General features: G+C 37.5%; 1 protein-coding gene across 1 annotated transcript in view; it reads left to right on the top strand.

Moving 5' to 3' along the window:
* The first annotated feature begins 18216 nt into the window (after positions 1–18216).
* Positions 18217–26683, top strand: part of TBX18 (T-box transcription factor 18) — a 32301-nt gene continuing 23834 nt past the window's right edge. Inside the window, exons 1-3 of the mRNA XM_003769252.2 lie at positions 18217–19102; positions 20771–20993; positions 23441–23542. Coding sequence (XP_003769300.2) covers positions 18766–19102; positions 20771–20993; positions 23441–23542 — 662 coding nt within the window. The 5' untranslated portion in view covers positions 18217–18765. The remainder of the gene's footprint in view (positions 19103–20770; positions 20994–23440; positions 23543–26683) is intronic.

Raw genomic sequence — 26683 nt, forward strand, 5'->3', positions numbered from 1 at the left:
AAACTCACACTTTTATTAATCAAAGGGGAAAATTATATTCTCCTCTAATAATAAACCATCAACCTGAATCTTAGAGGTTCTGATAAGTGTCTCATAAATAGCTCATGGCAAGGTGCCTTCTCTGCACAGGCTGGAGGCCAAGTATCTCCCAAGGTAGTCATCTAGCAAATCTCTCTTGATCAGCACTTTTCTCAAGCAATCATAAACTGCTTGAATCTAAACTAAAGTGTGATAAATGAAAAGTCCAAGAAACATAATGTCTAGTTAATTAATATCCAATTTATTAATTATATCCAGCAAATAATTAACAAAATTAAGTCAATGGTACTCTTAGGAGTCAAAGATAAACTTTGGGGACCTACTGAGAATTTAAATACCCTTGGAAGAGTAGGTGCTTCCCACAGATGATCAATTCTCCTTGGTTAACAATTAATGAGAGAATTGATATTGTAATGAGGAGGGTTTATTCTAATAAGTGGCTGAAAGAGTTGAGTTCAATTACTCTTTCTCATCTCTACCTAGACCTAGACAAAAGGATCTACCTCCACCTAACCCACTTTATATCTTAGTTGGGTAGGGACTCATCTAAGATAGAGGAGAATGTTAACCAAATCACATTATCAGTCCTATCCTTAAAAGGTTGCTTTGACCTTGCAGAGAATGAGGAAATAAAAAGGAAAAAACTCTTGGGTCCCCTGGTATTAATTGGTCATTTATAAAAGAGGAAAATAATCATTTCTCTTAATATAGAACACAGACTCAATCCTAGTCCTAGATTTAGGAACAGTTTGTTGTTGGTAGCTTTTGGTGCTTTTCTTTTCATAGTTCCTAAATCAACACTTAATTTGATTGCTAGTTTACCACATAAATTACTGATAAAATTGTTTAAAATATTTTTCCATTGGCCTCTATCTTATCAGAGGATCTACATATTCAGTTGTTTAAGGATCCATTCATTTTTTTAATACATCATATTACATATGTGTTTTTTTTAATTGAAAACTATTTAACAGCTCAATCACAAAATGTCAGTTCAAAACAAAATGGATTTAGTTATGCTAAGTTACAAAACTTACCCTTGCTACCTTATTAAGGTACTAAAACTCATTCACACTCCACTAGCTTTGAGCCCTTCAGCAAGTACTATCTTTCTAGGTCTCAGTTGCCTGGGATGTAAAATGCAGAAATTGGACTAAATGACATCTTAATTTCTTTCCATTTCTACTAATCTACTAGTCTCTTTCTTCTCCCAAGCTGTATTCCTTTCCAAATACATAATTTCTATTGGTATTTCCTCAATGGTATCAGGAAGAACTTAATTAGAAGTCAACCTATGGCACTTGCCCTGTGACTCTGGAAAAGCTAAGTCTATGGCTTTTGGTCCTAGATTAGATAATAAATCTACTTATGAAGAGAGAGTAGAAAATTGGGAAGAAGGAATGACAAAATGTTCAAATTTCTATTCTACTGGGTTGCTGTGGCCCCAAATTCCATTTGCATGGGCCTAAGCCTTCTGTTTCCTAATTAGAAATAAGGTTTGAAGTGCATAGGAATTCAGTTAAATTCCCAATAAGGTGCAAAAGACTAATATTATACTCTTTCCCAGAAAATAAATTTCAGTAGAATTAAGAAAGAAGGATAATGGAAAAGCTATTGTGGAGGAAAATGGAACACTTCTTGGGGAAGGAGTGTCAGAATATGGAAGTTGTGACTTTATAAACATATTGCCCCAATTGCCTCAGGGAAAAAACACATATTGGAACACATATCTTCAATTTTTCATTTTCCTTACATTTTGGTGACTTGATTGCTTCAAAGGCTAGGACCCATTCTTGCTCTTCACCCAAAATGCCTAGCATTACACTGCCCACCCAGAAACCTAATTTTTTTTTAAGTGTTGGTTGATTGGTTGTAAACTTTTTAAGACATGGAAGAAACCATCTCATATTTCTTTTGTAATCATCCCAATCTTATTGTCCATTCATTTTATAGATTGACTTACAAAATCCTAACCTAGAAAGAAAACTCTTATGGTAATTAAATCCATCACCCTTCCTCTGAAGTATTCCAGGAAAAGGGGGGAGGAAGAGAAGTGGGTTTCTCTTTTTTTAAGATAGGAATAAGATAAAGATCCTCCCTGCTTTGGACTACACTGCCTGAGCTGAGTCATTATATTGGTCAAGATGGGCACTAGGGACTCTACCCATTCCCGGCTTAAATTAGCTGGTTTAGTGATCTAACTACCAGGCAAAAGACTGTGGTAACACAAATCAAAAGTGTTGCCTGTCTCATTGGCCTTTAAGGTAGTTTTATCATCTGACTGAAGTCAACATCATTAAATGCCACAGATACTGTTAAACTGCCACAGAACACACTGAAGATGAATCAAGCTGATGTATCTAATTGTGACATAAGCTTTGAGGAGATATTATGCTCTGATAATACTTAAGTATTATGTTATTTTCTCAAAGATGATTGCCAGCTCGGCTTAATAATAGTCACACTTGGCCTTAAACAACCGTATCTAGCATTCCTCCACATATGTACACATGCCTTCTTTAAAGCAATACTCTTCCTATGCTCTGGCTCAGTGTTAGTTTACTAGTCACTATTGATCACATCCTATCAGGGGTGAAATCCCAAAATGAGGTAAAAAATATCAACTTTTAAAAATGATAAAGGCAGTACCAATATTTGATATATCTGGCATGTTATTGTTGTTTGCCCTTCATTCTCAAAGGGGGTCAATGGAATCAGGAAGCTGACATCTTGAGTTGTATGTAAACTAGATTTAAATGAAGCAGGGCTGTGTAAAGTCACCAACCTCACTCTATTCTCTGAAACCATTTGAATAGAGTGACAACACATAAGTCAGGACAACGAGGAACTCCCCCAGATGCAGTGAGAGACCTTAACCTTTTTGAGCTAAGGTCTTTCCTAGGTCTCATTTTGTCTAAAGCAATGCCCATTCAGTGATTAAGGTAAGGTAAGAAATAAGACCTCCAAAAGGCCTCTTTCGAGTAATAAAAAAAGAAATAAAAGGAATATAAATTTTGATAGCTGAAACCTAACAAGATATCTTGGGGTTTATAGGCTTGATTTCTCTTCCCTATTTACTTATTTTATCATTTAAAAAGAATTGGGACACTTAACTCTTTTGTCCCACGTAGTTTCATTTATGATTTCTTAAAACAGAACATTTGGAATGCAAAGTTTAATAAAGCCCACTGGCATTCAAATTGAGCTACTTGACCATGTCTTAAACTAAACATACTCTAGCTCTCACTTATTCACCAAGTTCCAGCCCAAAACTAACTTGGTTATTGTTTGGGTTCTGATGGTGCAGAGTGAGTATAAATAGTAATTATTTCTGTTTTGGACAAAAACTCTAAGGGTCTTTTCTTCCCATATTGTCTAGCATATTAACAGGGCAGGGAAAGAGGACAAAGTTTTTGAGTATGGGCAGCAATCTGTATTTATTAAATAAATGTCTTCCATTATACTAATATAGCATTGCATTATTTTGGAGCACACTAAAAATGATGATAAAAAGTGGATACTGAGGATGCTGAGTATTTGGATTTTTGAAACATTAATATCACAGCTGGTTCTCATTTTTCCATCCAAATACTTGCTTATCCCACAACATGCACTAATATAATAGTTACTGCATAAAATGTTTCTTCTCTTTGTTTAAAGACTTTTATGGATCCAAGAGCCATTAGTCACCTAAAATACAGGTTAGTTTGCTATTTTTTTTTGTCTGCCAAAATTTTGCTAAAAGTGATTAGAAATAGTTGACCTACGTATATAGATTTCTGAAAGCTGCATTTTAAAAAACACTGTTAAACAGATGGGGGACATATATGTGTATGTATGTATATGTATATACACAGATAAGGCAATACGAGTGGGTTTCTTTAAAATAGAAAATAGGGTAACTCTCAGTTTTGATACTTTTTCTGTAGGTAGAGTTTGGGATGATATTCTAGGAAATGTCTGCTCACCGACCACAGCTTTGTAGTATGTGATGTTACATTTTCTTTTAAAACTTCATAGCATTCTCCAGCCACTAGTGCTATCCAGTAACAGTCAAAAGAGGATTTCTTCAGGGCTTTAATGTCTTACATTTCAGGACTTACATTTTACAACAATTAGTTTCCTGGGCCACCACTAAAGTGATACCTCATACTGGCACGAAAGTGACTCTGGATTCTCAAAATCTCTGCAAGTGGCTCTCAAACCCTGACAAGTCCAAGCCAGCTTGGGAAAGACTGAATTAAGAATCTTGCCATGCTTAATTCATAACCAATGGACAGCTGCAGAATGTTAACTTTTTTTTTTGCAACAATTTTAATACATTAAGACCCTAAAAAGATTGATTCTGTATTTGGCAGAGTTAGTACACATACAGACCAAATCCAAGACCTCTGAATTACTGGAGTACATTGACTGAGATCTCCTGGAAAAGTTGCACTGGAGATCATCTTGCTCCTTCCTACTTTGCCCAATTATTATCCAAGCTCTCCTTTGGATTAATTTACATAAAAAAGGCTTAAAATGAGCAGCTTCTTATCCCTGGGGAATTCAGTTTAGTAAGTCCCCAGGTTTCTAGCATAGGTATAGAGATGGAATTCATTTAAAGACACTGTAGTGTGAGGTGGAATAAAGCATAGTCTCTAGTATCAGAGATTTCGAATATAAACTCTTCCTGGAAAGGGATGATTTTAAGTGAATTGATCCAAATATTAATCAAATGTGCCTCGCTGGGGATGCAAAGAAAAATAAAATAACAGTCTCTGTTTTCATGGAACTTGTGGTCTAAGGAGGGAGATAACGTAAAAGCTACTATATGCAAACAGGATCTGTACAGGATAAAATAGTTTTTCTTCATACTAGGCGCCTTGTACACCTCAGGTGCTTAAATAAATGCTTGTGGATTGAAAGAGAAAGGAATTAACTTAATTTCAAACTGAATGGAAGTCTATCCCTAATAATAATGCTAGTGCTCTCCCTTTTCCAGAGTGGGACCCAGGTGACATCAGAGACTTTGCTACCATTGTCCTTAGGAACCAGCGGTCACTCCAGGGTTACTAAGCTCAAGGCATGAATTTCAGGCTGTTTCCTCAGCATCCTGAACCAAAGAGGAAGTTTGTAGAGAAAGGACCTCAAAAAGCTTGTGAGCAGAATCTAATCTTCCAAGACCAGATCCCCAATCTGCTTCGGTTAGTCCCGCGTAGCTCCAGTTAGGGGTTCAAGACCATCCAGTATATTCAATTCCGCAAATACAGTTGGCGCCTGCTCTTCGAAGAAGCAGCACTGAAGCTGTCTTCCTTCAACGAGGGAAGGGAAAGGCTCGGGAGATAGGAATCGGGGTTTGAGGATGAGGGGGTTGGGTGGGGGGGGGGGGGGGGTTGCCACAGTTCTGTAGCCACGGTTAGCCTGATACAGTGCTTCACCCGCGGAGTCTGTCTAGCAGGAGGAGAAAAAACCCTCCTTCCACTCTGGCTGTAGGTCTTATTTTTGCCAGGCAGGAGGGAGCTCACAATTTTCTTCCTGGGATACGAGCCCAAGTCCGAGATCCAAAGAGCTTCACCTGCCTTGTTCTTGGTGGCCACCAGATTATGGATGAATCTGAATTACGGGGAAGAGCAAAAAGACCCAAGAGTAGAAAACCTAAAATACTAGCGAAAACTTAATCCCGAGTCTAAGAACAGTTCTTTTCTCCCTTCCACATCTTCAAATGAGTTTCTATATTTTGGAAAGATGCCATTTTCTTTGGGTTTCCTTAAGGTGTGTTGACATCAGAGTTCCCTCCTTCCCTTCTTTCCCTTTCCCAAGGAAACTCGATTTTGCTTTTGCTTCGAGAACCCTGGAAAGAGTTAAAATATGGAGGATTTAGGGGAGATACATGTTATTTTAATTTCACCCAGAGATCCTTGAATTCCCTGAGCACTCTTTGAAGGGTCCAGAACTGAGTACGGCGAATTTCTGGGCTTTTAAGTAACTGAGGAAATCAAAGAGAGAAGGGAAGTACTTTTGTCGTTCTGCAGTCACACAAAACTTGACTATGTTACTGGAACAGTATCTCTTTCCTTTTTCCTTTTTTTTTTTTTCAGAAGAACAATATCCTTTCCTTCCTTCCTTCCTTCCTTCCTTCCTTCCTTCCTTCCTTCCTTCCTTCCTTCCTTCCTTCCTTCCTTCCTTCTTTCCTTCCTTTCTTCTTTTCTCCATTTCTCTTTCCCTCCCTCTCTCCCTTTTTTTTCTCTCCCTCTCTTCCTTCTTTTCTCACGTCGGGCTGGATATAAAGGGAGTCCAGCATAATCAATAATTCTTCCGTGGTCTTTGAATACCAAGGGGCTGATAGGACTTTTCAAGACAAACGCCTCAGGAGATGATGTATTCTTCACACTTTCCACTGAAAGAGCTGTTCTTTGTACTTATCGACAGAAACCAGGCAGTCCATGAATCCTAGCTGCTTGTTGCATAATGCATCTATTCAGATCCTAAAACGGAAAAACTTGGTGTGTATCGGTGATTGGAAAAAGGGGGAAAAAACAAACAGTGGGAAAGCAAGCTTCAACTATGTGTTGGTTTATTTTTAAACAGGTGGTTAATAACATCATCATCATCAACAACAATGCTTATTCCATCACGGGCCCAGAGACTCCATTTATGAAAGTGTACCCATTATTTTCTTTCGTGATGGGGGCGGGGGGCGGGGAGAGGGGTCAGAGATGACCAGAGAAAGGGAGGAATTACTGCCTTTGTCTTTTCCCTTTCTTAGTAAAGACAAATTGCGTGCAAATCATTGCCTAAATGATAGGAATCTTTTGGCTGAATCAGTTGGTATAAATGCAGGGTATTTCCCCCAAAGCTATTTGTCTTATGTGTGCCTAAGATAATCGAATTTTAATGCCTGAGAACTCACCCATTGAAGGGACAGAAGCGATCAAAACACTAGAGCTGTTTTTGGAGTCACACTATCTCACCTCTGATCCCGAAAGGGAAAATAAATAGCAACTTTTGCTTCTGGACATTTCCTCCCCACCCGCACTCCCCTGTCTTTTTTCTCCTTTTGTGCCTTAAAAAAAAAAAAAAAAAAAAAAAATCGATGCTACATTATGAGAATTTACTAACCCAAAGCGGGAGAATTCTGTGGGAGTTTTGTACTTATCGGATAGTTTGGGCTTCTTCCCCCACCCCCAGGCTCCGGTAAATCCCAGAGAATAGTTGTTCGGCAGAGCTCGGAAGGAGCTTACAGACCAGACCCACTCCCTGGCTCCACAGCTCCATCTTCACTTACCCACAATGACAAGCTGCTGGCGAAGGGATCCCGCCCAATGCTAAGAAGAGAGGGACTGCTGAAAAACCAAACTCAAGTCAAGTTTGGGGTGCGATATTTCACAATGCCGCTGGGACGCTGATTTATGTTCTTGCCCTTTGAAATAATCCAAACTCTTTAGCTTTGGATTATTATTATTTTTTTTAATCAATTGTTCTTCCTCTCTAGATCACGAGGAGATAGTTTTAAGTACAAGGGGGATTTTATTTATCACCCAACACGTCTGAAAATGTATGCAGAAAGAAAAGAACTCATTCTGGATCTCTGGTTCGATATTGGAGCCGTCGGGGAATTGTTTAACTAACTTGCTGGGATGTTTCATATTCGAAACAAACGCAGATAGTGGTTCTGCAGTAAATCAGACGGCTGTCTTCTAGTTTCAAAAAGAAATATCTAACACAAAAGTGGGGGGCGGGGGGAGGACATTAAGAGGAAAAAAGCAACGTGGCCAAAGCAAAATCTTTAGAAACGAAGATTATATTTTTATTCTAGAAGAGGTGTAGAGGTTGTTGAATACTTCCAACGTCATACAAATGTAAATGCCCTCGAGTGGGATCCTGTAGCCAGAAAGAACTGATTTCAAATCCTGCTTCAGACTCTTACTAGCTATGTAACTGGGCAAATCATTTGATCTCTCAGTTTCCTTTCCTCAACTGTAAATTGGGAACACCTGCCTCTTACGATCGTCCTAATTGAAATAGTAAATGTAAAGTGTCATATAAATGTGAATTCATAGTGATGCTGAGAGTTAATGTCCTGGATAATTTGATTTTGCATCCTCTCTCCGTCTCCCACAAATGAATTAAAATGATTTCCAATTTCACATTCTCTTACTCTCTTGGAGCGCTGTGAACCCGGAAAGTTTTTACCGAGTTCTAAATGGACAGTCTGTAAGAAATATAGTTTTACTTGGAAAAGTGGGAAGAGTGAAGTAAGGTACAGATGGAGGTGAACTAGTCATAAGCAAGTATTAGACATCTTCGGACATTTTCCTTTTCCCAACTTTCTGCAAAAAGGATGAGGAAAATATGATAGTCCCTGTTTGCAGCCCAGTCCGTCCACAAAACAATGTGGTAACTTTAGAGCAAAGAATGCTCATATTTCCTGCCACACAATATAGATCTAAAGATCAAAGCCTGAGATGGGAAGAATCCTCAGCGAGCCAGAAACTAGAGGAAAGAGAGAGAAGGGAAAACCGATACAGGCATCCATTCAACTCATCATGACAAATATAAAACAAAGCCAAACATCTCCTGGGGTTGTGCCTATCTGTAGTTTTTGTCACATTGCGCGCATCCCAAAAGATAAACCGCGTTACCATAAGCGAAAGAAAGACAAAGCTTCTCCTCATTGTTTCTACGAGTTTTGTTTTGTTTTTTCTTTCAACGCAAGAAATTTAAGAAGAGAGAAACTCTTCGAAATTGCGTACCAGAGGGCTTGACCCTTGTACACCTGCAACATTTTCAGGGTTGGATATAAAAATAGGTATACTAATAAAACAGCTTTAATGAACCCCAATTGAATAATTTGAGTTTGATTTTAAGCGGTTTTTTAAAAATTCACTAAATAGACCCCCCAAAGGACTGGGATACTTACTTGAAATTTCCGTTCGTGAAAACAATTTAGAGATATTACAGAGAGATGACAGAAACAGATTAAAGGTTTTTTGTTTTTTTGGTTGTTGTTGTTTGTTTGTTTTGTTAGGTTTCTAGTGTTGGTTATCTAGGGAATTTTTCATTTGGGATAATAGTGCGTCTCTCGTTCATTTCAAACAATCGAGATTTCAAAGCAATAAAACTATACAGTGAGGGAAGAATCACTGCACTCTTTCGGGATTTTCATTTGTTTTGTTTATAAAAAGACATAATGTCTATGATTTCATTAGAGTAAGAAACTCTTGCTGCCAAAGATTTCATAAAGAAGTTAAATTACTTCTCTAAGATCACCAGCTAATATATGGGAGAAGAGGGACTTGAAACCAGAAATTACTGACTCCAAACCCAATACATTTCTCTCGTTGACTCTTATGGGGGGGGGGGGGGGGGAAGGGAGAAGTAGGGAATCAAAATAGAATATAAGATTTCCCAGGGAAGATCATTGGCAATTGCCTGGAGATTCTGAGAACGAATTTGAGTTGTACATTTTCCCCCAAAAAATATGTTGTTGTTCTGTTTTTGTAGTCTAATACATGTTTATTTCTTAATCACAGTCTATTTGTACAGAATCAAGTGATAATTTTCCATCGAGTTATTCCTTATTTTTTGCAAGGAGGAATAAAAGGAAAAAGAGACCCTTTTTTTTTTTTTTTTATGAGTGAGCTATTTTGTGAGTTATTCTTTTGCCAATAGATGGCATAGTGTCCTTTCCATTCCATTATAACCACAGCAGAGCAGAAAAGAGAAGTAAGCCATCAGCTTACTGATTTTTATTTCCTGTTTTTCTTTCCTTTTCCTGATTCTAGTGCATAAAGGTGGATTCTCCTCTGGGGGGTACAAAAACACAGATATCTCCAAAAACAGTATATTTCCCCAAAAATTAAAATTACAGATGTAATACATACTGTGAACCCTATAAAAAGCGTTTACAATTGTTACTTTAAAAAAGAAATTTATAACTTTCATATGTACCTTCCTTGTGTAATAGGCAACTGCCATATGTTTCCTAGTTCCATAATTCAGTTTTTCCTGGACATCTGTAGCAGGTAGTGAGTGCTTCTTAAAGCATATTGTATGTAATATGAGAAGTAACCTGCACTGAAGACTAAAGGTTACCATAAAAATAAAAGTCTTTTTAAAAATGCTAGCTATTCTGAATTTACATAATTCATTAGTCCATCAATTCTTCTCCCTTCTTCAAGTCATCCTACTAGGAAATACAGTCTTATCTATGTTACAGTCACTATCCAAAATAGTTCTTTTGGGCTATTGTTATGTAGGGTTTTTGTCCACTATATTCAAATGGTGTTTGCACTTCCTTCTTTTCAACCTTCTGAAAATTATTAGGGATATCTGTGTATCAAGTTATACATACACACTCTTATTCTCTTTCATTTGGGAAACAACATATAATGTTTATATTTGTGAAGAAAAACATACCAAGTTTTATTTCCTCACATTTCTTTTACTGTTTTCATGATTCCCTAATTTTCATATTAGAGTAAAAGTTATACAGGGAGAAAAGTAGGTCATGTGTCCATGTATTTCTATGAAGACTTTTCATGTTAAGTGTTTAATTGTCACATCGATATAACACTATTTAGATGCTTATTTGAATGTGGAAAGGCATAGTACTTCATTTTGTTATAAAAATTGTTTTAAAGTATTTTAATTTAGCTTAAACTGAAATGTTTTATCTGTAGTGACAGAATGGATACTCCTTAGACATATTCTGGACTGTTTATACTTTCAGCAGAGTACATAAATGGACATAAATTTTCCACTACTTAAAAGACATATCTACAGATGTGCAACACAGGAACTTAGCCCAATTTTCAGCCAATTAGAAATTGTAATGATTTTGCAAGAAAGACACATTGACAGCCAAAGCAGCATTTTTCTTTTTCCAGCAAAGGGGCATCAGGGGAAATCTGGTGCCAGTTTCAATTCGGTTCCCAAAGTCAACAAGTTAAAATAAGTCCTCTCATGAAAGAAAAATTGAACTTCAAATAAGTTGTGCAAAGAATGTGGAGTCCGGAGTATGAGATGCCAATTCAAATGTGATTTTTGATACAGCAGACTTGCCAAAAGTTAGTAAGGCGCCCGTTTAAAATACTTTATTCAAAATGCCAGTTCGTTCTTTTTCATCTTTTGATTTATGGGTCAAAATATAAGTGTTTGAAGGGCCTTGTCATTTTCCCATATATTATTTATTTATTTCGCTCTTTTGCTGACTTCATTACTTCCTGTTCACCCACAAGATAGTTGTGCTAGTTATAGATGGAGTAGGATATATCAGTGAAAGATAGAGCATTGGCATTGGCATGAATATATACGTATATATATAAATATATACATACATACATATATATATATACATACATATATATATATATATGTATGTATATATATATTTAGTTCCTGAGAATGATTGTAAATGATCTTGGGGGCGAAATATTTGTCTATGGGAGACGCTATATCGGGGTTCTAGCAACGGGTTTGGAAGATGTACTTCCAAATTATCAGAAAATCTGCCACCCAAATGTCCACTCATGTCAGTTACCTTCCAGTTTCTCGGGCTTCGGTGCAGGCCGGTTTTTTAATAATTGGGAAACTATCTTCCCCGATCACTGAGGGTTAGCATTTAAGCACTACGTCCAGTCTGAGATTCCTTCATCTCTTTCCACCCCAAGCCCAACTTCCGCCAGCTGGCTGACTTTTCTGCAGAAAACTCAAGCTTTGCCGCAAAATAAACAGTCCAAACTGTTTAACTCTCTTTAGCTTTCTTCCTGAGAGAAGTAACTACAAGTTGAAAAATAAACGCGCAGAGGAAGAAAAAGCTCCGAGCTCGTTTCATTTGTCATTCACTACTCGGTTACTTTCTTTTTATGATAGTTTTTAGTCTTAGCTAATAATGGTCGTGAAGTGAAAAGTTATTGTATGGGGAAGAAACAAACGCTATAATGTGGAAGCAGCGGCCTAGGAAAGGAGCTGGGCAGGGAATCCTTGTATACATATAGAGACACAGAGAGAGGGAGACAAGAGACAGACAGAGACAGAGACAGAGAGAGACAGAGACAGAAAGAGAGAAAGAGACAGAGAGACAGAGACAGAAAGAGCGAGAGCATATAAATAGGAGAATGAGGAGAGGGATTTGGGAGAGTCTCTCTTTCATTCCATTGGTCCTGCTTACCTAAAGATTAGGATTGTTACATGGTTTTTGAACGTCCAGTGCTACAGCTGTGAAACTGATCTGTGCTAAATTCACGGAAACCTCATTGATAATAATGTACAAAGAAGTTCCATAAGTTAGTTAGAAAACGAATCTGCTCTTCTCTGGACATTCCAGGTTTCAAACATTCTCAACCTCAAACTTTATTCATTGAGGTTGGAGAGATGAGAAACTTAATAGGAAGGAATAAGAGAGACAGAGACAGACTTAAAAGACCGTCGAAGACACAGAGGCACACTTAAACACAGAGAGACAGAAACACAACGAGGGAAGGAAGGTGGGGAAGGAAGAAAAGGGGAAAAAGAAAAGGACAGATTGAAGAAAAAAACTAAAGGGAATGCGGAAGGGAAAAGTAGGGGGAGAGAGAACAATGGGATCCTTGGTCCATTTTATGAGACAAATCATTCCATGAAACCTTCTAATCAGTACAGGGATTTTATGCAGGGTTCCCAATTAGGAAGATGTTCTTCATCGGATTATATTACAAAGTAATTGAGCCAAAGTAAATAACTTGCGCGTTGGTGCTTTATAGAATCGCCTCCACCCTTCTGATCCTCTCCTTTCCCTTCTTCCAACATAATGTCTTCTTATTTATCTATCTATCTGTTTGTTTGTTTATTTATTGACTAAAGAACAATTCTTTCTGGGTGGAAAGGAAGCCAAAGAAAGACTTTAGCCTTCGGAAGATTTGCAGATCTTGTGATGATTTAGGAGTTTAGAGTTGTAGTTCATTATAGAACCCTTGAACTTAAAAACAAAATACTCATCCTCTCAGTAGATAGTATTTTTTAGGAGGTGCCTATGTTTGATGGCTAAAAAGAGAGGGGTGAGGAGTGGGATACAGAGCCTGAATCTCACTGGAAAACGTATTCTTATCTATCAAAGTATTTTGGAAGAACTGCACTAAATAAAAGAAAGGAAACCTATTAACTCGTTATTCCGAGGCTCAGAAGCGAAAGCTGTTAAAAATTCAGAAACCTAAACTCAGAGAGAGAAATGGGTCGGTAAATTGGCAGTTAATAGTACTCATTAGTAAATGCTACCCTTCCACAAAAAAACGAAGTCTCCGCGCTCTCAGACCCCCAGAAAATTCCGCGTACAAAATCAAGCAGATTGAAATAAAATAGCCGATGTCTGTTACCCTGCCAATTAAAATGAATCACCCGACAATTTATAAAAGGAATTGATGCTTTAAACGCACAAGAGAAAGAGTCAGCGAGACAGACCCAGCTTTGTTTCATACACACAATTCTTTCCACTCTGCAACTTTAAGCGACACCAAGAGAAATAACAATGAGACCGGACAGGTTTAAACGCACACACAAGCTTACAAAAGCACACGCGTGCGCGCGCACGTTCACACACACACACACACACACACACACACACACACACACACACACATCTTTTTGCTTTCTGGTGTTACTAATGTCTAAAGCCGAATTACACTCGATTCCATTTACTGCAAGTTAAAAAAGGCGGGGAGGAGGAAAACCTTTTTTCTCACCAAATTAAGTTCTTTTAATAGCCTTTCTATTTAATATTCCTAAACTGGTGGGGATATCATTATCTATAGGTCCATTTTCTGAGGTAAGAACTTGATTAATTTAGGGAGTGCTGCTAGCTTAATTCAGTCAATAATTGTTAAAGTCCAGCCCTTCCCAGAAAAGATTATTTTTGTCCTAGATAGTAGGTTTGTGCAGAATGTTTTTGTAGAGTGTAAGAAGGATCTCAATTTTGAAGAACTTGTTCCCTTTCCTGTGGATAGACTAATATCAATAAACACATCCAACTCTGTGTGTACTGGCTCTGTTTTTTACTACATTGATTTGACATTTCACTTGTTCATCTTCTGAAAAGTAGCTTTCCAGAATTCCTGGAAGTCTGAGGAAAGTGGCTACAGCAGGCACTACCTTCATAGGCAGGGGTCTACCTTCATAAAGGGCTTCAGAGGCCTGGGAAGTGATTTCCACTTTATATATCCTAACAACAACAAAAGCTGCTTCTTCTGATTTTGGAGTGTTAGTAGATTGGATCTGCTTAGTCATGGAGACCAGAATATATGTCAGCAATTCAGATAAAATGAAATCGAGGGATGTCTAATTCAAATGAATTATTTGCTCTTCCCATATCCCCACCTCCAGAAACTATTTGATGTTATTTTAAAAATCTTTCACTCCGCTGTCTCTCTCTATAAATGTTACATATTTAACTGTTTACATTTGATCTATAATCCAGATTGCATATAGTAAAGTGCAAATACAACATATGAATATAGAGATCATTTTAGATTTATTTTTGATCCAATGGATGATTCTGATGTAATAGATGATGCATGGATGAAATGGAAGATCCATCAAGGGATGTTTTTTAGGGGAATGGGGGGGGGGGTCTGGGTGAATGAAGGGTCTTCGGTGGAGCTGAGGGATGTTCATGAAGGTAATGGAGAAGGCTCAGGAAGAAAATGGGCCACTAAAATATAAAGCCATCTCCCCTTTTTATCTGGCAAGATATACCAGCACAGGGAATTAAATCCACTTACACACAAAGTATTGAGACACAGAGAAAGTGACAGATTAAAGAGTCTGATTTTATACAATGTTAATCAATATGATTATATTTATATAACTAGATACTGAAACCAACAGGGATACAGATACAGCAACAGACACATGCAGACAAATAGGGAGGACTTTGAAACAAAGATTGCCCCAGCTAATTGGTTTGAAGAAGGTGGTTGATTTATGTACCTGAGTAAGTATATAAACACATAGGCATCTTAGAACTCAGACTACATTTAAGTGATCTAGTCTGGGCTTCTGGCTCTATTGTTTAGCATCAAGGAGGCATGAAATTAAAGAGTCAGATAGAGAGTCTCATAGTTTCCAACCTTGTAAACCTCATAATGTAACTTGGTGGCCCACCTACAGCAGACCTTGCTGGTTGAAGTTACTTGTTTTTAAATTCAGTGACTCCCTCACTTATCTTAGAAGATATCTTGGTGACAAGGAAGGCTTGCTGAATTTAGAAGTAAGAAAACGTTGAGATTTTATTCTTTCTTCTTCAAGGTTATCTGGGTAATTTAACCTTCCTAAATCTGTTTACTCACGAGGGAATTGGACTAGATGCCCTCTGAGATCCCTTCCAATTTAAAAAAATAAAATAAAAAAAATCATCATTTTTGACCTTAGAAAATTGAAATGGGGCTGAGGAGTAGAGTTCCAAAAAGTAAAGAGAATAGTCTGATTCTGGATCTGAAGGACAAACCTTGATGCCTATTCTATGCTTCCAACCAATTAGCTAAGTGACTGATTAGTCAAAGAAGCTTAAAGTGACAAGAAGGATGGTGGAAATTTCTTTTTTACATTTGCAATTCACACTTTAAATTTTTAAAGTCCTAAATATTCTCATTTTTCTTAGCTATATGTATAATTCAGGTAAAGACAGATTGTTAGCGAGTTATTATTATAAAGACAACTGGGACTGTGTACAACTGAAAAACCAGAACTATCTATCCCAGTCTGATTAGATATGGGAGAAATAGAGATTCTTCCTCTGGGCATGGAAGAAATCGAAGATCCAGCAAGAGATGCTATTTAAGGGATTGGCCGGTGGTGGTCTGGGTTAGTGCGGTGGGACTGATGGATGTCATATGGAGGTAATGGGGGAAGCCTTAAAGTATAGTGGTGGAGGCTATCAACTTGGTACGATTGCTGAAGAGGTGGGGACGGTAGTGGGGGAGAGGGGTGATGCAGAGGAGCGGGTGAAATATCGGAACCTTTTCAGGTAATATGTGGACATGAGGTTATCTTTATCATCTTGGGGTGGTCTACCTGACTAGGGGATGGACAATCTGTCAAGTAAAAGCATTCTTTGAAATCTCACTACGCAAAAAATTTGTTGCATCCTCCATGGAGGTTGCACTCAAGTGAGGCACTAGCTTTCCGAACCCAAGCCGGAATTTACAATACTTGTTGTAAGACTAGGCTCTATTACATAACCAGCTCTTTAAGAACTAAAGGAGAATTGAGGAACAGCTTTTTACGGCCTCCTCAATCCATCTTCAATTTCTTTTCCACAAGCTTGTTGCAAGAATACGAAAAGCTTCTATATTTTGTCCATGGGAGCTAGTCTAGTAATCAGGAAGACCTAGTTGCAATTCCTGCCTCTCACATACAGTAGCTGTGAAATCATGTTTAAACCACTTAATCTCTCAGTGCCCATAGACAACTCTCTAAATTTCAGATCCATCTTTGGAATTTCCACACCTGAAAACTTATTATTGGTTTCCTACATCAGTGAATCACAGGTCCGGACCAAAGCTGCACTTGGAAATCTTGCTGATAATTTTACATCCATGACTTTAATAGACAAACCTATTCTGTTCAGTTCACCCCATACTGGGGGGTAAGCCTCTTTTATGTGTTAGATCAATTACAATATCATATATATATATATATATATATATATATATATACACACACACACATACAATAATAGCTATATGTGCGTGTGTGTATGCGTGTAATTCAGCCAACACACTACATACAACACTCAAACACTTCCCAAACATTTGCTAAATTGATTCTTGCCAAAAATAATTCAACCTAATGTCGAAATCACTATTACCGAGTAAAGATACAAAACAGCCTGCCAGTCTCTGAACGATCCCTGTAACTCCATTCATGTGAGGCACCTTAAACTCTGTGATAACATTAATCCTTTACATTACGGGCCCCGCCCTATTACTTTTTTTTCCTCTAGGCTATGGTAAAATGGCCCGGAGTGGATGTATTATTTTAATCTGAATATACAGATTCTTTGAAAATAAATCTGAAAACCGAGGACAGTTTTCCAATTTACGCAGTAGGATTATTTCCTCAAAGGAGATGGTTTTCTTCCTCCCGCATGTTATAAGGAGAGAATTGTCCTAATATTTCTTAAACTACACTCTACAAAAAGTTGGACCATTTAAAATTAAATCTTGTGCTACAATTTTTTAAAAATGAAGAGTGAGAAAGTTGAGTTAAAACTAAAAAAAATAAATTACACACATATGTTCAGTCTCACTAAATCTGTGTTCTTCCTCCCGCCAATCATAAAATTGTGGAGTTTTAAAATTACTTGAACATTGTAAATAGTTTTCACAAAGATTGACTGTCAAAAATTGGAGAAATGAAATTTTATTGAATAGCAGATAAGTAATTCTGCTCCTAAATTATACCTAATGGTAGAAGGCTTTTAAGAATACATTTATTTTTATTTTGCATAATTTCTGAGTTTTAATCTTAAAGTCGTGCCCTTAAGGACATTTAAAAAACTATTAAAATCTATGATTTGCATGCTAAAGTAGTTGAAAAAAGAGGGTGGGGAGTTACATTTTTAATAAAGTGGTATGCCATCTGGGATCTGTTTGGTTTTAAACTATGAGAGCAGAAAGTGGGGATGCAAGTTTCTAATCACCTAAACTTAAAGGAATTTACAATTCTCTGATCCCACACACTCCCACATACCATAAAACTTAAAAAAAGAAATGTTGGTGATGGTGGGCTCCCCCTTCCACCTTTAATGTATGTTTGTGACCAAACTGCTCTGAATCAAGAAGAAAAGTTTCACCGTGGATTTCACTTGGAGGATTCCTAGTATTCTAACCTTAAACTCTTTCCTAATCAAACCAGGCGGCCTTGAACCCTTCTGAGATAGTAGAAAAGGGATCAGATGCTTGACCTACGTGTGTGCTCATGGAAGTGGGGGAGGAGGGCGAGGGTGGAGACTGGCCGGAGATGGGGGAGATCAAGGGGGCATCAGCGCCGGCTGTAGCATTGAGCCAGGCGGCGGCGCAAGGAAGCCCTCCACTTTTGCAGCCTTGTAAGGAAACGGGCCCCGGCTTCCCCCAGGCCGGGCTTCGAGGATTGGTGATTGGGCTGGGTGATTGACGGAGTTCTGGGGCTCCACCCCGCCCCCGCCCCTTCTCAGACGCTTTATTGACACTAATGAGCAAGTTCTTCCCACCGCTCTCCTGCCTGGAAGTGCTGACAGATCAAGGCAACAAATTTCAATTACAAGCCTTAATTTGTGTCCGCAGAGTGTTTTTTACCCATGTCAGTTCTTTCTGGCGCATCAGAAGAGGCAAAGCTCGGAGAAGAAGGAGGTGGGGGGTGGCAGTGAAGACTCACATTCCTGAAAAAAAAAATATAGGAAAAAGGAGAGAGCGAGCAAAAGGATTAATTAAAAACAAAACAAAACAAAGACAAGTTAGAGAAGGCGCTGCTGATGACTCGGATTTAAGGAAAATCGGGGAGGAAACACCAAATTTGTTCTTGCCAGCGGCAAGGAGGACAGATTTGAAGCTGTGGGCGGCAGTGCGTATTTTTTGTTTTGTTTTGTTTTGGGGAGGGAGAAGAGAGTGAGCGTGTGTGCTATTGTGTGTGTGCGTGCGTGTGTGTGTCTGTGTGTGTGTGTGTGCGCGCGCGAGTGTGCGTGTGAGTATATGAGCGCTGGGAGCGCCGCGCGCGTGTGCTGGGGCGGCGGGGATGGCCGAGAAGAGGAGAAGCTCGCCCTGCAGCATGCTGAGCCTCAAGGCTCACGCTTTCTCGGTGGAAGCACTGATCGGCGCCGAAAAGCAGCAGCAGCAGCAGCAACAGCAGTTGCAGAAGAAACGGAGAAAACTGGGCGGAGACGAAGCCGCTACCACCGTGGAGGGAGGCGGTAGCGGCAGCAGCGGCGGTTGCGAAAAGGGATCGGTGGAGGGAGCCGAAGGTGCCTCTGTACCAATGCCACTGGGGGCCGGAGCCGGGGCTGGCGCGGGGTCCCTGTCTGCCCGGAGCTGCGCGGAGATGGAACGGACCTGTGGTTCCCGAGGACCTGCCGGTGAGTCCGACACTTGCCCTGTTCTATCCCTAGCGGCATGAGTTGCACAGACCCCAGAACAGGCAGCTACTGGTCCCAGACCCTGCACGGGAGCGCCACTGGCTTCAAGGCAATTCCCAGAGGGCGAATGCCCAGGTTCTGGACCTCCGGCAGCTAGGGGATTGCTGCGGGGATATTCTGCTCCGCAGGTTTCGTTTGGGCTTTGGGGTAATCAACCGTGGGGAGGAGGGCTGCAGTGCCTTTTCTGCCCCCACACTCACATCCCAGCCCCAGCTACGGCTGCTGCGATGACTATATTCCCTCACGCGTAGCTGTTTACACCCGTGGGTGGCAAGGCATAAGTAAGTGTTTCAAAGTTATTACTAGAACTTCCTCACTCTCCATTCTCTGATTTCAAGGCCTGCTGGCTGAGTTTTTGTTTTTAACTTTATTTGAAAATGTTGCCTTGGCCTTTAGGCTTTGGGCTCAACGCTTTGTAAAGTCTTTTCCTAGACCCCCTACTTTATACCGATCGTCCCTCAGCCCTCCATGCCAGTGTCGTGGCCCAGCACAGATGCTCCTGCTTTTATTTTACAGCATTCCCCCACTCCTAAACAAAGAGTGGGCTATTCCTTTTTTTTTCATGATTTTTAAAATTGACCCTTCAATCTCCTTAACATTGGAAAGCAGAAATTTATTGTAGAGCAACTCAACTAAGAGGAAGATATATTTTGCACATTCCATTTCTCGTCTCTGACTTCGCAATGAGGGTTCATTTTCCTCTTCTCTTGCAGTCCTTTTTAGGACGGAAAAAGGACAGGGATAAAAGGTTAGTGTGAAGCATCGGGGTTTGAAGCTTTTGCTTTTCCTTTTTAAATTTCGTTGCGATCCTTGAAATCAGGTATAGCCAGCATGTTTTATGGAAAAGATCGAGACTGAGACAGAAAATCCTTCTTACCATCTTAACCAGGGTTGATGAAATGGATTTTGTCAAGTGGAGTTAGTAGGCTCCTTGCCAAACTTTAGTGAGATTAGGCACTTCGGGCAGTTTGTTACCATCTACTTTCGGGCCTTGGCTGAGGTGGCACTTTGAGGAGGGCACGGCTTAGTGCGATTCAGACGGGAACTGGGAGGATTGACCCGCGCGGCTTTCCAGCTACTTTTTCTGGCCTGGGTAAGGGTAAGACTCACCAGGTGGCCAGCTGCTGCTACATCGCCTGTTTCGTTTACTGCTGGGTGCGAGACCCCGGCATCTCTTTTTGTTGCACCCCAGTCCCTTCTTTCCTGATAGGTGCTTTTTAGTTTCAGTCTCAGCGTTGAGATCTTGACGTAGGCCTAAGCCGTGAAAGGTAGCCTGGGCTTGTGTCTGGACTTGGGGGCTGGAGAAGTATATCTGGCCTGTCACCACGCCTTTCTCTTGTTGGGGGATTCAGCCCTTTTAGACTCAAGAGATGGAGAAGCTTTGGACGTGAGGGAGGCCTCATGAAGCACTCCACAGATTGGCAAATAGTGAGGGGGTGAAGTTGGAGGTTAATGTATTTTACAAAACAAAGAAGTATATCCACTTCGATCTTGCTTTCTTTAGGACACCCTTGTCACAGCCTTCCCTCCAAGGTCTGCCTCTCATTTTCTACATCTTCTTTTCCTTGACTCCTTAAACTATGTTCAATTTCCCTCTCAATTTTGCAGGCGGCTGTGAAGACGGTTTCCAATCAGGAACGTCCCCCGCCGTATCCCCGGGAGCGTCTCCGAAAGGATCTCCAGTTCCTCCCCCAGTCCCTCTCCCAGCACTCCCTCAAACCGGATCCCCCCTACCGTCTCCACAGACGCCCCGGGTGGATCTTCAAGGTGCTGAGCTGTGGAAACGCTTCCATGAGATCGGCACAGAAATGATCATCACCAAGGCGGGCAGGTAAAAGGTCAATCTGTCTGAAAGACAGACCCCCTTTTCCATAGTAAATCAGTTGAAGAAGGCACAAATAATAGTTTTCAATAGTTGGGCCATCCACCTATGCAGTTCCCTGTTGTGACACTTTGGTTAGAACAGACAGTCGGCAAGAGGGACAGATAAACATGTTCCATATTTGTATCCTTTTTGCCCTTTGGTGAAAGCTAGGCTGGGGCAGAGAATTGGAGTTGTGTTAGCTGTTGAGTAGAGGAGTGAGTATCCTTTGGGATAGCAGGCTTAACAATATATCACTGAAATCCAGAAGAAAATAACTGTGACCTAATGTAGGAAGCAATTAGTATTCAGATTCACCATGGAAATTAAGCTTAGGTATGGATTTCTCCTTCTATTCAGTTTTCCAAAGCCTTGAAACATGTGAGGAAGCTCTTAACTTTCAAGACTTTTTGGCTTTTACTCTTTCAACTTCCAGTCCTAGTCGTTTTGTGTTTTCCAGTCCCCATTAATATTGACTATTGGTTCTATATTGTCCAGTTTTTTCAAAAGTGTTAATCTTCTTAGTGTTTTATTCTAAGATTGGATTGTGATGTAGTAAATTGTTAGCAGCTTTAACTTAGTTCTGTGTTCCTGTATTGATTGCGCTTTTCTTTGAATTGCTCTTTTTAGAAGTTGGTTGATAGACACTCCCCAATGAAATTTTCTAAATTACATGAAATCAATAATACTATAAAAGTTTTTTTAAAAAGAATAAATAAGATTTTTTTTCAAAGACAGTTTTAATAAGCTGTAGAGATTTATACAAATGATAAGCAAGGTCTAAAACCTGTAGTATATTCCTCTAACTACTATGTAAAAACAAACTGATTCATATCACAGGCAATGAAAGCACAGAAGCATTTGGACTTTTAAGTTTCCTATTCATTTAGCATAGTCCCAGAGTCTATGAAGAATATGCTTCCTTCCCCTCCCCAACTCTCAATTTCCAGTGGATACACATGGTAAAAACCTGTACAGCATAAAAGTATCCAAATGTATTAGAAATCACAAAAACATATTTTATTGAATCCATATGCTTCTTTCTACATTTTCAGAGAGATTTTTTTTTAATTATTAATGATCCAAATTCAGTCTTCACTAACACAAAATAGCATTTGTCTTGTGAAGAATTTTGTTAAAGACTTTCTCTTTCTTACAGGTGCACCGAAATAACACTAAAAATGAGTGGCCAGTCAACTACTTTCATGCCTACTTAGAAATAATGAAATTTCTTTTCTATAGATGCATTCTTTAATTTCATTCCTATTTTAGGAGGGGAAGACTTAGTTACTTAGTACTAAGTATTTAAGAAATTAAAGCAATTAAAATAAGATTAACTTCAGCAAAAGATATCGTATATAAGGCATAACAGGACAATGTTTTATTTTAAAATTAAAAATCTTGGGTTTTTTTTCCTTATTTGACTCAAGATTAATTATATGGTGCATAACTTCTTACTTTTGCTCTTGAAAGCATTCACATCTTTAAAATATGAGTTATATGGCTTGAATATTACAGTGGCATCTTGAGGAGGCAGAGATAAATGAAAGATTTTCCTAAATGTTGTAATTAATTTATTCTCTAGTTATCCGTACTAAACAAGATTATACTGTTTGGGCTATTTATTGTTGTGAAGATTTATTATTATTTTGGAGGGATAGAGTGGGTGGTATATATACCTTGTATTTGGTTTCTGCTTTCAATAAAGAAGTTTTACTATACCTTTCAAACTTCGAGTAATTTTTGTTCTTCACCTTTAGCACGTTGCAGACAGGAAGTCCTGTCTCAATAAAGAACATATTGTTTTGGGTAGAGCATGGCACCTTGGCTCCTTGTGGCTTTTTATAACCTTTGTAAATTTCACATTAGAGTCTGTTTCCTCACATCTCAAAATTTAAATTCCAAGTTTTCTACAAAATATACTTTTTTGTGTATTTGTATAAAACATGCTCTAAGAATTTTTATCAAAACATATCCATTGCTGCCTTTAGTGTATGGCATCTCTAAGAGCAGTTATTTGTGTTAAAATAAAACAGAAATTTCTGCAAACTTTGGTACGTTTATGTTGTATGTCAGATTACATCTTATAAACCAGTTTTGATAAGTGCTATTTTTTTTTTATTGCTTGGCATTTATTTGTATCAAAAAACAGGGATCTAAAATGATAACTTTGTTGATGTTACAAAATTTTCCTTCCTTGTTCTCCAAATCCTTTTTGGTAACATGGGAATAGAAGAGGGAAGGAACTTTGATACACACACACACACACACACACACACACACATTTATTTATTCCAGTGCTTCTCACAGTTTCTAGCACATAGTAGATATTTAGTATTGACATATACAGATTAAATTGAATTGATTCAAAAAATATTTTTTTAAAAAATGACCTCCTTTCTCCTTTATTTGTGCAGGCGCATGTTTCCAGCAATGAGAGTGAAGATCTCTGGTCTAGATCCACATCAGCAGTATTATATTGCAATGGATATTGTACCAGTGGACAATAAAAGATACAGGTATTAATAGCTATGCAGATGAGCCCTGCAGTTTGAGATTTCATTAAGAGCAGACTTTGTGAAAAGCACTTGATTTGTAGATTTTTTGTTTTTAGCAGTTAATTTTTTTTTTCATCATTTCCTCATTTCAGAGTCTAAAAGCTTGTGCTTCGGCAGGAACAGAACGATCAGGAATTTCCTAGAACACTGCTTTCTACATATGGTGCCTATTGCCTATGTAGATGAGGGTTCTTTGTTTTGTTCCACTTTGCTGGATGCTATCATTCCTCTGCCTCCATGAAAGATATTTAATAGGGAGCATTTTTAGTGCCTTTGGTTTCCTGTTTAAGAGCTCTACATATACTACTTTGCCTCTTAAATTAGCTTTTATTTCCATTTTAATTTTTGGAGTAAATGTGTAAATAATTCAGATAACATTATTTGCATCTTGATGACCTTAAAATTTTAATTTAGGATTTTTTTTTCCCCATGTTTAAGTAAACCTCAAGCAAATGCAATATGTTTTTGATCCATTAAATTGAATTTGGGATAAAAATTTAAAGATGTATTTCTTTAAATTTTAGACGACTTTTGCAATTTCTGTAATTTTTCATCAATAAGATAAAGTGTATATATATTTTTGTAATCATAAAATACTATTTATATGTGAGTTTTTACTTTTTTGTTTTAATTTTTAACTAAATAATAAAGTAATTAACACTAGCAATTTACTGGAACTTGGAAAGGCCTAAAAAAACTAGGTTTTTTTTCTCTCTTTTTCCAGACAACAGCACCATTTTTTGAAACAACCGTTTATAAAATTTAGGCTTTGTAGTTATTTATAAATGCAACTGACTACCAAGAAGTCTTTGGGTCATTTGGAGTACAAATTGAAAATTTGTGTATCCTATGTAAAGCTTAGTCCTAGATTTCATAAATAATTTATTCTTTTTTTCTTTCTCATGAAAGAATTAGAAAAGTCACAAAAAGTCATCATTGGATGTGAAGTTTTTTTTAAGTATTTAATAGCATAAGTGATAATAATTTTAAACTTTTTTGTTCTTTACACAAAATATAAAATACAAATAATTGTTGAAAGAATAATCTTATTTTTAATGAGCAGTTCAATGAAATTAGATTTGGGTTCCATATATCTTTTGTTTTTCCAAGTTGGATAATTGATTTATTGAAATAGTTGAATGGTGTTAGAAGAGCAGCCAGATTTTAATTAGCAAATGGAAATGTAGAATGTGATAGAGTGGGTAATAGACAAGATAGTTTTATTGATCTTAATTTTTATTGTAGCATGATCTAATTTACCTTTTGTGTATAAGTAGTATTTTTGAGAATTTTAATCGAAATTGGTAGAGATTTTAAAATTAGCTTTGAAGATGAAAAGTACATATAGTGTTATGAGTAATTATCTGATTGTATCAGAGAGGCATAAATAGCCAATAAAGTCTCTTTAAATGCATTTTGTTTAATATCCATATTTGAATCTGGTTTTGTCTTAAGTAATGAAACAGCTTAGGGTAAACTAGAAGAAACCATCCATTTGTCGTCTAAACCAGCTTCCCTCAAATTAATTTTTGATTATTTGCTGAATGTAAAATATTATCTAAATTTATATAAGAATAAAAAAGTAGGGAAGCAACAAAAAATGCTTCAAGTAAGAATGTAAATGTTAAATGCATTGTTCCCGCATATTGTAAAGTATTTTAGCGCCTGCTTTCTCTATAGAGAAATATTATAATTACCTATTTACATTTACAGTGCTTGACAAAGAATTATAAAATGCAACATTACTACTATTGGTGGGAATTGCTTTTGAAATTATTTAATATATATAACTTTTCACATTTTTTATGATATGGTCATAGTTCTATCTCATTTACTAATACTCTAAATCATATACAATGCCATTCATTTTTTCTTATGTTCCTCCAGAGTTTACATCTTTTTCTTTTGGTTGAAGCAATACTAATGTTCAAAAATGTATAATAAATTCACATTCTAAATTTTAGAACATTATTTTAAAAGTAAAGAACATTGGTGATTTTTATACACTGGCATAAATCACAGACAAATTAACATACAAGCGCTATTTATTCAGAAGGAGATTCCCAGATAAATTAACATACAAGCGCTATTTATTCAGAAGGAGATTCCCAAAATAAAGTAATTAAAGCACATCTTATAATTGTATAATTATTAGGTAGTCTTTTTTTCCTTAAAGAGGGAGTTTTGGGACAAAAAGAATGCTGAAATTTCAAAAAAGAAACACACTGAAGTGTGTTTCAAATAAAAATGGATTTATTTGAAAGATGCAATTTCATCTGAGAACTTATATAAATGTTTTATGTTCTTTGAGTAACAAATTGATGACCTATGCAAATAGATATTATTTCAGATAATATATTTAAATAGTCTCTTGGAATTACCTTCATGTATTTGAGAAAGAAAAAAGGGAACTATAAAAATTACCTATGCAAATGTTATGATTTCTCTATCTCTTGGATTCACTGATACCATTCATTAGATCCAAATTTTAAATGAGTGGATTTTAGATCAATATCAGTAAATTATATAGTCAAGGTCAGGAGTAAATGTTTTTAAAGATGAAACTTAATTTTATATTTTTGTTACTTAATTTTATCAAATGACCACATATGCATGTTGGTATGATCCCAAAGTAAATTGATATATTTCTCTACAAAACTATAAAATCAATTTTGGTTCTTTTTTGGTCATTTTCATAATGGGATTTATAATTGAGACAGTCCAATTTGAAAAATATTTGAAAGTGTTCCATATTTGAGTGAACTATTTTACAGTAGTTCTTTGGTTAACAATTTGTCATTAGTCCTGGGAAGTATGGAATCCTAATATAGAAGAGGAGAAGAATATCTCTAAAGATCTATATTTCATGAATATATATGTTAAAAAACTAATTTATATTTAGCTTAATTAAAAATTAGCATTTTTAAAACACAACTAATTGAGAAGAAAATTGGTCTTCTCTGCTATCTCCCTCCCTTGCCCCATTCTCGTACCTCTGCTACAGCTATAAATATCTTAATGCAAAGAGATTCCTGGAAGAAGGATGAACTATATAAACTGACAAGCTTTTTACTTTTTTTTTTTTTTGAGATTTTGCCAAGA

The sequence above is a fragment of the Sarcophilus harrisii genome, chromosome 4 (genome assembly GCF_902635505.1).
Source record: "Sarcophilus harrisii chromosome 4, mSarHar1.11, whole genome shotgun sequence".
Classification (NCBI taxonomy): Eukaryota; Metazoa; Chordata; class Mammalia; order Dasyuromorphia; family Dasyuridae; genus Sarcophilus; species Sarcophilus harrisii.